Consider the following 16,752-nt stretch of genomic DNA (forward strand, 5'->3'; position numbering starts at 1 on the left):
GTATATCACTATTCCTAATAGACAACGCAGCTTCTAAAACTGATTAAAGAGTTCAATCAGTTTTTTAACTGTTTATCAATCTTGGATGCTCTTGGGTACAATCTTGGATAAACCGATATCAATATTGGATATAACTATTCCTAATAGACAATGCAGCTTCAAAAACTTGTTAATGAAATCTAAAATCGTTTTTGTTAAGACAGCCTGCTGTCATAGCCCCCCACCCCGGAGTAATCATCCCTACTAGGCCAGCTGTCTCTTAAAATGTGTTTGAGACCCAAAGAAAAGATTGAGGTCTAAGCAATTTGTCTCCGATTTTCCTGTACCTTGCTTGTGTTGTTGCGATAAAGGGACAAATCCCTGATATCCATTCCAAAAAAAATATTAAATGTCTTACCACAACTTCAGGTTACCTTATCTAAGAGGGGTTTTAGGCTCTTTTAAAAATCTTAAAACAATTATATATTATTTCAAGCCCTCGTTATTTAAAATATGTATAGTTTTTAAGAGATACTTTTGATTTCTAATCGACATTGTATTTAAGGAATTTTAGGGTCTTTTTTTAAAATTCCAAGAAATTGGTTGTTTAATAAAACATTTTAGGTCCATTGAATTAAAAAAAAATGTTATTTTTGAATGAGCATTCACAGATAAATGATCTTCACGATACAGCTGAATCTTTTGGTAACGACGAGTTAGCTTAACAACGAAAGCACTTGACAAATATTATCAAGATTATCATTTATTATTGATAAACTGATAATACACTACAAGAGGGAGCTTTCTCTCATTTTAAATAGTTCTGAAGAAAGACAAAGATCCTACTTGAAAGAAAAAGAACAATTGCCAGACAAGCCAGTCATTATGTTTAATGCTTTAAGTTGAATTCTATACTTATTTATCTTTAATCTTTTTTGAGTTGAATCATGTTTGGGAGAAACTTAGCGTTTAGCAGAAAAAATCAGAAAATATCAGTGTAGTAATTAGCTTCAGCTTCTAAAAAATAAAAAATAACCGAGAGAAAATCAGTCTATTATTATTCCTTGGAACAAAATCGTTCCTTTGTCATTAAAAACAATGTTTGTTTAATTATACCTTCGTCGTCACTATCCACTTCCAAGGAGTCGGATTCTAGAAGTGACGAGGAAATCCTGGGTGAAACACCCCCAGGGAAATTTCGATGTTCTGGTGAAAGAGAAGAATTTGAAGTTTCCATTAGGGTTTTAGCAGCACTTATTGAAGGACCTTCAACACCTGCAATAACAAACAAAAATGAAAAAATTCAAATGCTATAAAAATACAAACATAACATATTACTCAGAAACAAAGAAGCTCCCAAACAAAAGAAAGCAACAAAAACAGATAGCAAAATTTAAGAGTGGTAAAACAAGAACCTCGAACAAACTCAAGAGTGAAAATAAAAACATTACACCAATAAATCACATTAATTACATCCATTTTCAAAAATTTAAATATTGAAATATTTTATAAAGAGTTCTTTTGTTAAGAAAAATAAAACATAAATTTTAATATAAACTTAATCAGACTTTTGTTCAAATAAAAAAGAGCTATTAGACATTGTTTGATCCAAGTTTATCCGACTTTAGTCAGTGACAGCAAAGCGTAGTTGCCTTTTTTCACAAGGTTAGCAACATGGTAGCTGAACGAACAGTTATTATTGAAAGTCACACCAAGAATAATTGCAGTTGAAGTGGTAGAGAACCAGGGTTCAGGACAAGCTACGTCCCTTTTAAGCGTATCAGAGCGCATCACTTTTGTTTTATTGACGTTAATTTTAAGTCTATCGTTCCTGCACTAATCAGAGAAACTCTCTTTTAATTCACTTTGGAACTGGGGTATTGCTTGAGATTTATCTACGAGAAATTTGAGCAAGGCGGACAGATCATCGACGTATTTAAAGCGTTCATCAAAGTCAAAAAGAATTTAGTTGATCAGTCAAGAACAGTAAGGCAGTCAGCTTGTTACACTGGGAGCACCACACGGTATTTCAGCCCATTCAGAGTTGATATCTCCGGCAAAAAGCGCAAAATACACACTGGTTACGGCTTCTGAGGAAATCGACTATCAACACCAGAGTCTGTTTTCTAGCCCTTATTTGTTTCAGGTTTTGTACAGCATTGATATGGAAGATTAAATCGAAAGCTTTACGGTAATCAGCGAGCAGGAGGTCTATTAAGGTGTTTCCCCTGTCTTGCCATTCAGTTATCAGGTGATAGAGACACACGAGGTAATGGGTAGGGTTGATTTTTTTCAAACACCCATACTGAAAAAGGTCTAGAAAAGGGTTGATTCACGTTCACAGTTCACGATATATAAATTACTCAACGACTCAACGAGTTATTGACATTGTTACTCAACGAGTTATTGACATTGAACGGATTTGTTCACATGATTTCAGGTACTTCATTTTAGGTATAACCCGGACATATGCTCTCTGCCATGCTTGAGGGAAGATTTGATCTCTGAAGCACTGACTTACTACTGATGCCAAAGGTTTTGCCAGGAATGGTGCATATTCAATTAGAAGTTTGACATGCCTTTCTCCGGGATATGGAGCACAGTTCTTCTTTAACTTCAGCAGTTCCCTACAAACTGCATATTCAGGTATCTCAGCAAGCAGGTAGTCTGAAAGGTCAGCTCTGAGACTTTCGACATCTGATTTGGTGATTGGTAAGTAAGTTGAACATATATTTGCGAAGGATTTGTTAACTTCGGGTGACGATAAAAGAGTTCCATCGTATTTTGTACTTTCAGGTCACTTCTAACACCTTTACCGGATAGCCATTTGACCTGTGAGTGCCATTTTCGGGGGTTAGCCGTCAGAAGTGGCGACACTTTATCGCAAACGTATGCTTTCTGAGCCACCCTGTTAACTTTCACAATTTGGTTTGGAATTTTCTTCGCAGCAATGGTTTGATCACTCGCGTGCAGGTTGCAGCGGGTCGTGATCATATATATATATATATATATATATATATATATATATATATATATATATATATATATATATATATATATATATATATATATATATCATGGTATATCAAGAGTGAATGGCAAAGGATAGATCAGTCCTTGTACAAAGATATTCTTGACTCAACTCTTGCTAAAATCAAAGTACCGTTCCACCTGCTTACTCATGGCCAAAATGAAGACAGACTAGCCCTGAACATCTTTTGCTCCGAAATTGTTCATTCGATGAAGCTTGCGGAATCTGCCGCTGTTCCAGTGGCAAAAGTATACCCCAACACTCGTAAAATGGGATGGGATAACCCAAATGTCAAGTTTGCCAAGAAGAGATCCAAGTTCTGGTACGAATTGTGGAAGGACTGCGACAAACCCCGCTCTGGAGTAGTTTTTCAGTGCTTTCGACATGCCAAAAACAAATTCAAACGTACTGTCGAGAATATGCAAGTCCAGCAAGTGGAGAAGTTGTCTTGTGATTGCAGGAGTGACCCAAACATCTTATGGAAGCGATTCCAATCTAAAAGGGCCGACGCTGATGTGCAAAGTTCCATTCCCGATTAAAGTTGGGTAAACCATTACAAGGACGTGTTTACGCCACCACCCAACGAGCTGGACTCCGTATATAAATCTGAATTAGATAGGCAATTAATCAGCGCGAAACTCCGCCGCACTGATGTCATTGTTTCCAAATGGCATATTGAGATAATTGTGAGAAAATTGAAAAAGAACAAGTCTCCAGGGCTCGATGGGATCACTCCAAGGCACTTACAGCACGGAACAGAACGTCTACATGAGTACTTGGACTTACTATTCCAAATGAGCATCGAGCAGGGACTCACACCTGCCAACTTTCATGGTTGCCGCACATCCAATATTCTGAAAAAGAATCGAGATCCCTTGCTTTGTAAAAGCTACAGACCAATCACAGTTTCATCGGTTATCAGCGAAGTATTTGAGAAGGTACTGTTGCCCCATATTACGTCGCACGCTCTAATGGGAGACAAACAACTTGGATTCAGAAATGGGTTGGGCTGTGGACACGCCCATCGGCTACTAAGAATAATAATGAGGTCTACATCTTTAGTTAAAGAGCCACTCTTTGCCGGCAGTGTCGACATTTCCGCTGCGTTCGATTCTGTCGTCCAATCGCAGGCACTGTGGTGCCTCTTAGATTCAGGAGTCGACCCCCGCATTGTCCTTGTTCTCCATGACTGGTACTCCCACACGCATATTCGTCTAGCTTTGGGATGGGAAACAGTCGCCGGTCACCGCAAGCAAAAGCTTTCTGAACCCATTCGGCTCTTCAAAGGAGTTAGGCAAGGATCTGCTCTAAGCCCTATCATCTTTAATTCTGCGATTTACTCTGTAACAAGATTAGTTCTTGGGAGCTTCGTTGTGGAGGGCTTGGATCTAAGTTTCGCTTCTTTTGCAGATGACTTGTTGCTCTTTAGTAGCATGCTGAGGGGTCTAAAAGAGAGTCTTTGTCTCTTAGTGACCCTATACAGAAGAATAGGACTACGAGTCAACATAGAGAAAACCGAGTTTATCGTTTTTAGCGGCATCAACTCGACCAATTCCAATCTTGTCCTTGACGGTATCAGAATCCAGCAGTCCCAGTCCCTAAATTACCTTGGTATCACGTATGGCCAGACGCCTAGGTCAACTAGAGGCTTTTTGGCTGAATCAGTCTGTAAATCTATCCACACAGCATATGGAAAAGCTGTCAAATCCAAGTGGTCATTTAATCGATTTATTAAGTCAAAACTATTCAACGCCGTCGTCTCTCCTGCCATCTGGTATATATCACCCTTGTGGGAAATGTTGTCCCTCACCGAGCGTCTAAAAATACGAACCACGTACTACAGATTTGCAAAATTTTTGCTGGGACTTCCACTAAGATTTTCTAACACGGAGATCTCATCCATATATGGAATCCTTGATCCATCAACCAAGGTGATTCATCTAGAACGGAGAGCCTCAAGACGATCCCTCAGTAAACTCTACGACTCACCGCTGACTCAACTGTTTCTGCGAATGAATTACCTGTATTTAATTTTTAGTGTTGAACATGGTTTACTTCTTTTTTTGTTTCATTTTGTACTCCGCTTTTTTTTTCTCCATTTCTCCATTGTAAGCGGGCATAAATAAATATATATATATATGTATATATATATATATATATATATATATATATATATATATATATATATATATATATATATATATATATGTGATAGTGTGTATATATATATATATATATATATATATATATATATATATATATATATATATATATATATATATATATATATATATGATATATATATATATATATATATATATATATATATATATATATATATATATATATATATATATATATATATATATATATATATATATATATATATATATATATATATATATATATATATATATATATATATATATATATATATATATATATATATTACTACCTTTAGATGTGACCAATAATTGTATAAATATTCTGTTTCTCGAAAACAGCTCCATTTTTTCGGGAAAATTGGTCTCTTGGGATATTCTCGCATAAAAAAAAGGCATCTAGATAGGTCAGAAGTCTGGGAAAAATCGTTAGAAACCTTAATTTTGGAAGAAAAAACTCTAATAATCAAATATCTTTGAATAGACTGCAGTATGAAAAGATATTAAATTGCCTAAAGAACGAAAAACTGATAATTGCAAAAAATATTTGTATATATTTTAACAAGGGATTACAAGAATTCGAAAATCTTAAAAAATAAAACCAAAGAGTATATAAAACCTGGTATATTTTGGCCTAGAAAAACGATTTAGATAGTTTAGATGTTTGAGAGAATTCGTCAAGAGCCTTAATTTCGGGAAAAAAAAATATTTATGTGAGTGATATCATTTTTATATACATCAGTATTGCATTGACGTTGCCACACTTGTCACACTTATGAGGAAAAATTAAAGATTTTCAGGTATGGAGAAGTAAATTAAATTGCTTAAAGAGCAAAAACCTGTTAATTGCAAAAATATTTATATATTTTTTGACAAGGGATTACAATTTTAAAACCTTAAAATAGAAAACCAAAAGTTTGAAGCTTAGTAGAAATTGTTGATAGAAATCGGACTTGCAGTTATAATCAAATATTTTTGAATAGATTCTGTATGCAAAGACATTAAATTCCCTAAACAACAAAAAACTGGTAATTGCAAAAATATTGTTATATGATTTAAAACGTAATTACAAAAATTCCTAAACCCTAAAAACGAAAACCGAAAGTTTTAAGCTTAGTAGACATTGTTGTTAGAAAGTGGACATGCTGTAATATTAAAATATTTTTGAATATATTCATTATGAAAATACATTTAATTGCCTAAAAATAAAAAAACTGGTAATTTCAAAAATATTTGTTTATATTTTAAAAAGGGATTAAAACAATTCCAAAACCTTAAAAAAGAAAACCAAAAGTTTGAAGCTTAGTAGAAATTGTTGTTAGAAAGTTGTCCTTCTTTAATATTCAAATATTTTTGAATATATTCATTATTAAAATACATTTAAGTGCATAAAAATCAAAAAACTGGTAATTGCAAAAATATTTGTATATATTTTAAAAAGTAATTAAAACAATTCCAAAACCTTAAAAAAGAAAACCAAAAGTTTGAAGCTTAGTAGAAATCGTTGTTAGAAAGCGGACCTGCTGTAATAATAAAATATTTTCTAATATATTCAGTATGAAAAGACATTAAACTGCCTAAAGAACAAAAAACTGGTAATAACAAAAATATTTTCATATGTTTTAAAAAGGGATTACAACAATTCCTAAACCTTAAAAAAGAAAACCAAAAGTTTTAAGCTTAGTAGACATTGTTGTTAGAAAGCGGACCTGCTGTAATATTCAAATATTTTTGACTATATTCAGTATGAAAAGACATTTAATTGCCTAAAGAACAAAAAACTGGTAATTGCAAAAATATTTGTATATATTTTAAAAAGGTATTAAAACAATTCTTAAACCTTAAAATAGAAAACCAACAGTTTGAAGCTTAGTAGACATTGTTGTTAGAAAGCGGTCCTGCTGTAATATTCAAATATTTTTGAATAGATTCTGTATGCAAAGACATTAAACTCCCTAAACAACAAAAAACTGGTAATTACAAAAATATTTGCATATATTTTAACAAGGAATTACAATTTTAAAACCTTAAAATAGAAAACCAAAAGTTTGAAGCTTAGTAGAAATTGTTGTTAGAAAGCGGACATGCTGTAATATTCAAATATTTTTGAATATATTCAGTATGAAAAGACATTTAACTGCCTAAAAATCAAAAAACTGGCAATTGCAAAAATATTTTTATATGTTTTAAAACGGAATTAAAACAGTTCATAAAGTCAAAAAACGAAAACCAAAAGTTTCAGGTTTAGTAGAAATTGTTGTTAGAAATCCGACTTTCTGTAATAATCAAATATGTTTGAATAGACTATAGGATGAAAAGAAATTGTATTGCGTAAAGAGCAAAAAAACTGGTAATTGCAAAAATATTTGTATATATTTTAACAAGGAATTACAACGATTCAAAAATCTTAAAAAATAAAACCCAAACTTGGAAGCTTAGTAGAAATCTTTGTTGGAAATTAGACTTGCTTTAATAATAAAATATCTTTGAAAAGACTGCAGTATGAAAACACAACAAATTGTTTGCGGTTAGAAGACAAGCGACAATGAAAATCGATATAAAGAATCCATATATAGGAGCCTGCTACGTGCCGAGTGCACGCAGATATAAAATATCTTTGAATAGACTGCAGTATGAAAAGAATTTTAATTGCTTAAAGAGCAAAAAAACTGCTATTTACAAAAATATTTGTATATATTTTAACAAGGGATTACAACAATTCAAAAACCTTAAAAAATAAAACCAAAAGTTTGAAGCTTAGTAGAAATCGTTGTTCGAAATCAAATTTGCTATAATAATACAATATCTTTAAATAGACTGAAGTATGAAAGAAAAAATTAATTGTCTAAACAGCAAAAAACTGGTAATTGCAAAAAATATTAAGATATTTTTTAACAAGGGAAATTTGTCAAGAGCCTTAATTTTGGTTTTATGCAAATGACGTCACGTAGTAAAAATTACAATGACGTCATGCATGTAAAAAATTAAAATAACGTCATGTATGTCATGATATAATATATATATATATATATATATATATATATATATATATATATATATATATATATATATATATATATATATATATATATATATATATATATATATATATATAATTGCGTAAAGAGCAAAAAACTGTACGTCTATCTTTCTCTATATCGTTTGCTAAATCGTTTGCTAATAAGCTGCATCATGTTAGTCATGTTCGGGAGATGTTTTGCAGAAAAAATTAAAAATAAATCAGCAAAGAAAAAAAAATCACCTCTACTTCGCTATTGTAACTTTATAATTACTTAAAAGAAAGTTTTTAGATTAAAGTTGAGTCTTAAGACCCACTTTTAGTCTTCCACTGTTTTAGTATACTTTGCATTTTCAACTCCTATGATGCACTTGCCTACGAGTCAATTGCAAACTAAGCCTTACTATATAGTTTTGGCAATACTATTTAAGTTCTAAAAACGTGAAGAATGTTTTTAGGCAGGAAACAACTTTCGACAAAATTATCCTTAATCAACCTGAATTTTAAAGTACCACTTTTAGGTCCAAATATACCTTCATCATTTCTATCCAGTTCCTGTGAGTTTGATTCAGATGCTGTATTCAATGAAATACCCAGAGGTCGATTTTGATGCCCAGATGACAGAATATAACAAGTAGTTTCTCTCATCGTTTCAGTATCAATTGATGAAGCAGCTTTAGCTTCTACAAAATAAAAGGAATTAACATATAGAAAATCAATCTATAATAACATTGTTTGAATAATTTACCCAGACAGAATGAAACCAACAGAGCATACAAATATCAGTCTACAAATTTGGAAAATTAGATATAACAAGATGCAGGAACAAATTCAAGAGGGATAAGTTTGATTGTTACGAACCGGGTTTCAGAAATTTGGAGTTTTATTCACAGATTTTCATATCAAGTAGTTAGTAGTTAATGTTTATGATTAGAAATAGATTCATACTCACTCAAAACTAGAGTGACAAATTAATTGGCACTTTGTCAACATTGTAAAACTTTTAGCCTACATGAAAAAGGGTGTACAACATTAAATCTTACAATCGTTTCGTGTTTAACGCTAGTAACACTTTTAATCCAAGTAAAAAATATCAGTTACGCCATTTGAAGATATATGTAAAGTTTATGCTTTATCTTAACAAAAAAAGATCCTTGGAACAAATGCTATTTTTATCATTAAAAATTGATTCAACAACGATTTTTGTTTAATTATACCTTGGCCATCTTTATCAACTTCCTGGGAGTCAAATTCTAGAAGTAACGTGGAAATCCTAGGTAAAACAGCCTCAGGGAGATTTTGATGTTCTGCTGATAGAGGAGAATTTAAAGTTTTCATTAGGGTTTCGGCAGCACTTCTTTAAGGACCTGCAACACCTGCAATAAAAAGCAAAAATAACAAGGAAAAGAAACCGTTAGAAGCTATGAAAATACAGTCTCGACAAATTAGTGAACCACTTAAACAATGAGCCCCCAAGACCCAAGAAATCAAAAAAAACAGATAACAAAATTTTTACACGGTTGCAAAACGAAACCCTCAAAGAACACTGAAGAGTGATTATCTAAACATTATTTCAATAAATTTCAATAATTACCTCCCTTTTCACAAATTTTTGGTATAATTTAAAAAGCGTTCCTCTTTAAAAAAAAAGAAAATAGGAAAATTTGAATTTGCAATTAATCAAACTTTAGTTCAAATGAACAAGAGCTATAAGACATTGTTTGTTCCAAGATTTTTTGTTTCCTATTGTTTTGAGATAGACAACAGCGGATAAATTACGAAAAAAAAACATTGACGGTAAGTCTTTTGTGGGATATGCCCAGAGTGCAGGGTTAACTTATAAAAGTGGGAACTGGCACCAGTGTTGACAAAAAAAAACTGTAAACACCATCTTGTGTCTGTTACAATAAAAATTAAGTTGGAACAAAAGAAAAAAAAAATCCGAATAAATATATTTGTGACTTTAATTTAGTATTACTTATCAAAATGCTACTTTTTTTGTCACTTGTTTTCAAGTTTATTTCAAACAATTTTTTAATATTGAGAACTGATCCATAAATTAATTTAGAGAACTAAAGGATTAAGGGTTATCTTAGGATTTAGGGAATCTGTAAACACATTACACGAAATAGTTGGTAATTGCCGTTAGAAGTAGTCATAGTAGAGCTTTCCGTTACTCACTAAATACTTGAGCGCAAGAGCAATTGTTTTTGGGAAAGTACCACACACAGCATATCGTCAGTTGAAATTCAAAATGATATATCTCCATATCACACAGGAGTGGCTCGACTCTTTCGTTTTTTGTCTACTTTCAACTTTTGTCAATAAAAAGTACTAGAAAAATAGGATTTTCGAATGCACCAAAAGAAGTATTTTTCTAATTCTAGGAAGATTTATACCCCCTGGATCTCAATAGAATTTCATATCAAACACAAAAACTGACTTTCGTCTATATTATTATAGCCAAGTAATACTTGTTATACATCCCTATTTTCATAATGCAAAACAAATTTTTCTACACACAAACAAAAAGTTTTTTTAATTCACTGGCACAAAATTAATCCTGTAATTTATTCGAGCAGATTGTTTTTAACAAGTTAATGTTCTTAAATAAAATTTCTGAAATTCCCATTTTCTGCTTGGTTTAAAAGCTTAATACGTCGTGTTAAATCACAAAAACAATAACCTGATTTATATCTTCATTCAGAAAGAAATATAAACACTATATTTTATACTTTATGTAAATGTAAAAACTTTATTTCTGAACTTTATGCCAAAGTTCAGCATAAAAAATTGTAATTAACGAGCGTTTTTCACAATTTTTTCCAAACACTTAAAAACATAAAAACAAGCCTCGGTGGCATAAATGCATGCCAGACAAAACTAGATTTGATAGTACTCGTACTCAGCCTCAGTCTAAAGAGAAACAAACTACAGGCTACTTTTTCAGCAAAAAGTTAGGATCAACAATAAAACTTAAACGAACAGAAATTATTCCGTATATGAAAGGTGCTGTTCTCTTCTCAACTCCTTGCCCTTTAGACTAAAGTTTGACTCTTTTTCACAACTCCACTTTTTACAGTAATTAAAACTTTAGCGTCAGGAACGAGGTGCTGAGGAGGGGACAGCCCCTTTCATGTACTGACTAATTTCTATTCGTTTTAAGTTTTAATGTCGCTCCTTACTATCAGTTAAAAAACATGTTTTATTTTTATCTAATTTCTGAACGTTTTTCAACTAATGCAGGTTCGAATTTGGCTCATAGTACATAAAAGATTAAAACTAAATTTGCATATTAATTTTGGAAGATTTTTTCCGTATATGAAGGATTGTCCCCTCTTCATTACCTTGTTCTTTACACTAAAGCAGTTAGCACTTTTAAAAAAGCTTCCTATTCTAATTAAAGAGCCACCGTGTTTCAGTAAACTCAATTAAAAGATTGGTACAAGTAGTCAAACTTTAGCGTAAAGAGCAAGGTGTAAAGGAGGGGGCAACCCTTCATATATTGAGGGGGCAACCTTCCCCCTCATGGAAAAGTAATTTGCTGAAATTCAATAAGTCAAACTGTCCCCCGTCAAACTCTCTCCCGAAAGTTCCATCCTGGCTGAGACTCCCTCTCCCTGTAAAATGCTTACAGACGAATCAGTCTGAAAAATTCTCCTTAGCGTTCTTTCATTTGAATAAGACTTTAATTTCTAATCGGTTTCTCGATCACTCTAGAAATGCCCCCTTCTGTCGAAATTATTTCCCAGAAATCAAAACATGGGAAGAATAGCCTCTGGATAATTCCGCCAGAACATCTTCACATGAAAAATTAGCAGAAACCGTAATACTTCCGGGCCAGCACTGATATTTTCAATAATTTATTATTTGTTATTAAAATATTTGTAATATTCAATGCTACTACTACTACTAACAACTCATCGCAGCACCAAGCCAAACAGCCAAAACAGCTACGAAAACAGCAACGCGCACTCCTCTTCCGTCCCAATCTATTCAAACCCTCCCTATTTACACCCTTCCAGGAAGTTTCGGTTTCCTTTAAATCTTTCTTTATGACATCCTCCCACCCCAACCGCGGACGACCTGCTCTCCCTTTAACCCTAAGAGGTTGGTCGAAAAGGACAATCTTTGGCAATCGATCATCCTTCATCCACAGAGCATGTTCCAGTCATCTCAACCTTTCTCTCACTATAGCCCTAGAAAACGGGATTGGACAAGACTTTTCGTACAGCTTACTATTAAATAGGGGTTTACAGCGTTTTTAACATCCTACTGTTAAATACGAAATACGAGCAGTCACTCGGGTACCCAGAACAATCCGTAAACAATTTCTCTGGAAAATATCTAGAAAATCTTCATCCGCTTTTCAATGCCTCTTTATAATCCCTATGCATTCTCAAGACCAGAACACAATTTGCGCTTTACTTAAAAAAAAAATGACCGTGGATTGTCAGTTAAATTGACATATACTGACATTTCTTTGTTAAGGTTTTTATAAATTTTTCATAAATGTAAGTAAAAAAGGTTAAAACATTTCAATCGTATTTTGTTTTCAGTAAAGGGCAAATTGTGTTCTGGTCTTAAGAAGGCATAAGTGTTATCAGCCCTACTCAGATTAATTTTTGCTCGTTTTGAGTTTGACTCGGCATTCTATTGTAATTTCTGTTCGTTTTGAGTTTTATTCATTTATTGATAGTGATGTGTGGTAGTTTTACGTTTGGAAGATTATTTGACTTTATTTCTGCTCATTCTTGGCTTAATGGAGCTCTTTACTTTCCTTTGAAAAACTTGTTTTGTGGAAATTTTTTTTTAATTAACGTCTGTTCGTTTTTTAGTGACATGGTCTTTTTCATTAAAAAAAATTACTGTATATTGTATTGTATATATATAATATTGTACATGGAAAAAAAACATTGATCAATTTTTTCGTTACCCAACGTCAATTTTTCATCTTCCCTTATTCCTAGCTTTAGTAACTTAGTCTTCTTAACATTTATTTTCAAACCTATTCTAGCACCCTGAACTCGCAAAACCTCTGAAAGTTCATTCATTTTGCTCATATTTTCATCAAGGATACTTAAATCATCAGCATAATCTAAGTCCATGAATTTTTTTTCTCCCCATTTGATTGCATGGCCTCCCAGTGCCTTTCCTGTGCTTCTGAATACAAAATCCAACAAAGTGATACAAATAAAGGGGGATAACATCCAAGCATCAAAGCTGTACTACAGCTTTATAAAACCTATTGTATTAAATAGTAGTTGAGAAAAACCCCCCTTACATATACGGAATAAGTTATGTGTGTTTTAAATTTTAAGGTCACTCCTTACTTTCAGTTAAAAAAAACTTGTTTTTTTATTTAATTTCTGAACGTGTTTGTATTAATGCAGGTTTTGATTTTGGCTCATCGTACATGAGTAGTTAAAATGAAATTTGCATATTAATTTTACTTATATTTACTAGATGGCTTTCTCGAAACCTTGATCTGACAATTCTGAGAAAAAATGGGCGGCGGAGGGAGTCTAGTTCCCCTTCAATTTTTTTGGTTACTTAAAAAGGGCCCTAAAACTTTTAATTTTATTTACAAATGTTTTTATTAGCAATAAATATACCTAAGTTACAAATTAACTCACGTAACGAACTTTTATATTCGTATATTTTTCGACTATTAAAAACGGTACTAGCCCTTTGAATTTCCAATCGAAAGAACCTGTTTGAAGTTTCTACGACAATTCCTTCTATAAAAACCTTATAAGCTCCAGGACAAAACTTAAAACCCTTGCCCTAAGGGTTGTGTGGGAGTGTCTTCCACAATAACATATTTTCTGTCTGGAAACAACTAAGCTGAAAAAAATTGCTATCTTAAAAGTTTGTTTGAATGTCTTGGGGGGAAGGACGGGCGTGGGAGGGGGGCTAGTTGACCTCCAATCACTTTCGACAATTAAAAAGGGCACTAGCCCTTTGAATTTCCAATCGAATGAGCCGGTTTTGAAGTTTCTACATCAGAACCTTCTATAAAAACCTGCTATTACACCACGCCAGAACTTAAAACCCTGGCCCTGAGGGTTGTGTGGGTGTATCCTCCTCAAAAACATATTTTCTATCTGGAAAACAACTACGCAGAACAAAATGGCTATCTCAAAATTTTGATTGGATGTGTGTTGGGGGAATGATGGGCATGGGGGGGGGCGAGTTACCTTCCAATCACTTCCGACTATTAAAAAGGGCACTAGCCCTTTGAATTTCCAATCGAATGAGCCTGTTTTGAAGTTTCTACGACAACTCCTTCTATGAAAACCATGTATGCCCTTAGGGCATAACTTAAAACCCTTGCCCTGAGGGTTGTGGAGGAGTGTCCTCCTCAAAAACATATTTTTTATCTGGAAATCAACTACTTGGAAAAAAAATGGCTATCTCAAAATTGTCATTGGATGTATTTGGGGAAATGATGGGCGTGGGGCGGGGGGGGGGCGAGTTGCCCTCCAGTCACTTTCGAGTTTTAAAATTGGTACGATCCCTTTGAATTTTTAATCTAATGAGCCTGTTTTTAAGTTTCTACAACAACGCTGTCTATAAAAACTTTATATGTCCCCAGGGCATAACTTGAAACGCTCACCCTGAGGGTTGTGTGGGAGTGTCCTCCTCAAAAACGTAATTTCTATCCGGAATTCAACTAAGCTGAACAAAATGGCTATCTCAAAATTTTGGTTGGATGCATTGGGGGGACTGCGGGCCGTGGGGAGGGGGGGTAGGTTGCCTCCAATAACTTTTGAATATTAAAAAGGGTACTAGACCTTTGGATGTACAATCAAGTGAGCCTGTTTTTAAGTTTTGACTACAACACCTCCTATAAAAACCCCACATACCCCCAGGCCCGAACCTACACACCTTTACCTGAGGATTTTGGAGGAGTGTCCACCTCAAAATAATATTGGCTGTTTGGAAATAAACTAAGTTGCACAAAATGGATATCTCAAAATTTTTATGGTATGGGTGTGGGGATGATGGGCGTGGGGGGGGCTAGTTGCCCTCCAATCACTTTCGAATATTGGAAAGGGCACTAGCCACTCCAATTTCCAATCGAATGAGCCCTTTTCGAAGTTTCTACGACAACTCCTTCGATACGAAGTGCCCGGGTATGGAGAACCAAAAAACAACACATTGTGCCCACATCGTTCTTTACTGAGGCAGCGCTAGCGCGCTGCCTATGAACTATTGGGGGAGAGAATACATGGTTTTTGTAAGAGTAATGAATTTTATACTAAAAAAGAATATCAAATAAGGAGTAAAATAATCGTATGTTTTATTAGGATGTTTCCTTCAGAAGAGCTGTGACTATAGTCTGCTACCAAACATTCTAAATTATTTCTTTATGTTATTGATGGAGAGGGCTTTTCTCCCCTTTCACCATGTGCCCTAGCTGAAAAATATATAGCCCAAATCGTAAATATTTTTCTACTGTCAAAACAAAACTGGGTTTAAAATTAGGAATGATTCCACCTCTCTTACATGGATAATAGGAGAACACGCAGCTCTTTGCCCTTTTTATGTTCTTTTCAAATATCATTATTATGTTACATACAAGTCTTGATTAAAGCTTTTGAGTGGACCCTATAGTGACATCTGATTTCAACAATTCTATCTAAATTGAGCAGTTAGACTTCTACTCGGTGGTTTTCACAAGTCCCCTGAAAACAATTCAGCCAACTATTTTAACAAGATGGTAGACAAAAGATTAGTTGTATATTATTTACAACTATAGTTTAAGAAAATTATCCATGCAGGCAATTCATCTTCTGCAGAAAATTCTCCCCCTGACCGGTCCTCCTCCTCCCCACGTGTCAAATCCCCCCCGTCTGAACTGCTCCCCCTGGAAAAGTGTATCCACATGTAAAACAAAATATCAGTAGAGCTGCAGAAAAACAAGAGAACCGCTTCCTGGGTCCGAGCTTAGATTTTGAATTGGATTGAGAAGGTGTCATTTCTCCAAGTTAAGAAAAGCCACTCCATTGAAAGTTGTAGCTCAGTTTTTAACAGTCAAAAGAGATCAGAGGGCCCCTATCCCCCCCCCATGCGTCTTTCCCCCCAAATGCAATATTACTAGTACGATTCCCTAATGTGTTTAACTGCATCAAGACACAATCAGCTTTTTTTATGTCAAGGAGTCACGGCAGCTTTTTTTATGTTTCTGGAATTTTTTCTTGTAATCACCACCTTTAAAAAAGGAGTATTATATCCCAGTGTTATTTATATTAGTTAAAATTTTAAAATCAGTATTAAAATTATTCATAGGCTATATTATGGACTTACCTCAAATTCCAGTGGCTGAAGATGTCACCCCTTCTGAAGTTTGTGCTTTTAAGAATGGTAAGTTGTTCAGTTAAATTTAAAGTAACAGAATAAAATTAAAGCTACATTTGCCTTAGTAAATAACTTCTTGTGTTCTCTTGCTTCTTAAATATTGTTCAGGTAAAGAGTTACAAACAAATATACAATTATGGAGATACGTCGTTTTGGTAACCGACTGACGATATGCTGTGTGTGTTAAAAAAAACAAT

At 33.7% G+C, this 16,752-nt stretch overlaps 1 protein-coding gene across 1 annotated transcript; it reads right to left on the reverse strand.

Annotated features, from left to right (window-relative positions):
* Positions 1–1,015: 1,015 nt before the first annotated feature.
* LOC148947992 (uncharacterized) lies at positions 1,016–16,552 on the reverse strand. The gene is made up of 4 exons (XM_089095173.1): positions 16,505–16,552; positions 9,409–9,567; positions 8,725–8,874; positions 1,016–1,254 (listed from the first exon to the last, which is right to left on the reverse strand). The coding sequence occupies exons 2-4, from the start codon at positions 9,527–9,529 to the stop codon at positions 1,037–1,039; spliced, it is 489 nt and encodes a 162-aa protein (XP_088951299.1). The 5' UTR covers positions 9,530–9,567; positions 16,505–16,552; the 3' UTR covers positions 1,016–1,036.
* Between the last annotated feature and the right edge of the window lie 200 nt (positions 16,553–16,752).

Source organism: Artemia sp. Qi Xiang Cuo, chromosome 10 (genome assembly GCF_049724085.1).
Source record: "Artemia sp. Qi Xiang Cuo chromosome 10, ASM4972408v1, whole genome shotgun sequence".
Taxonomy (NCBI): domain Eukaryota; kingdom Metazoa; phylum Arthropoda; class Branchiopoda; order Anostraca; family Artemiidae; genus Artemia; species Artemia sp. Qi Xiang Cuo.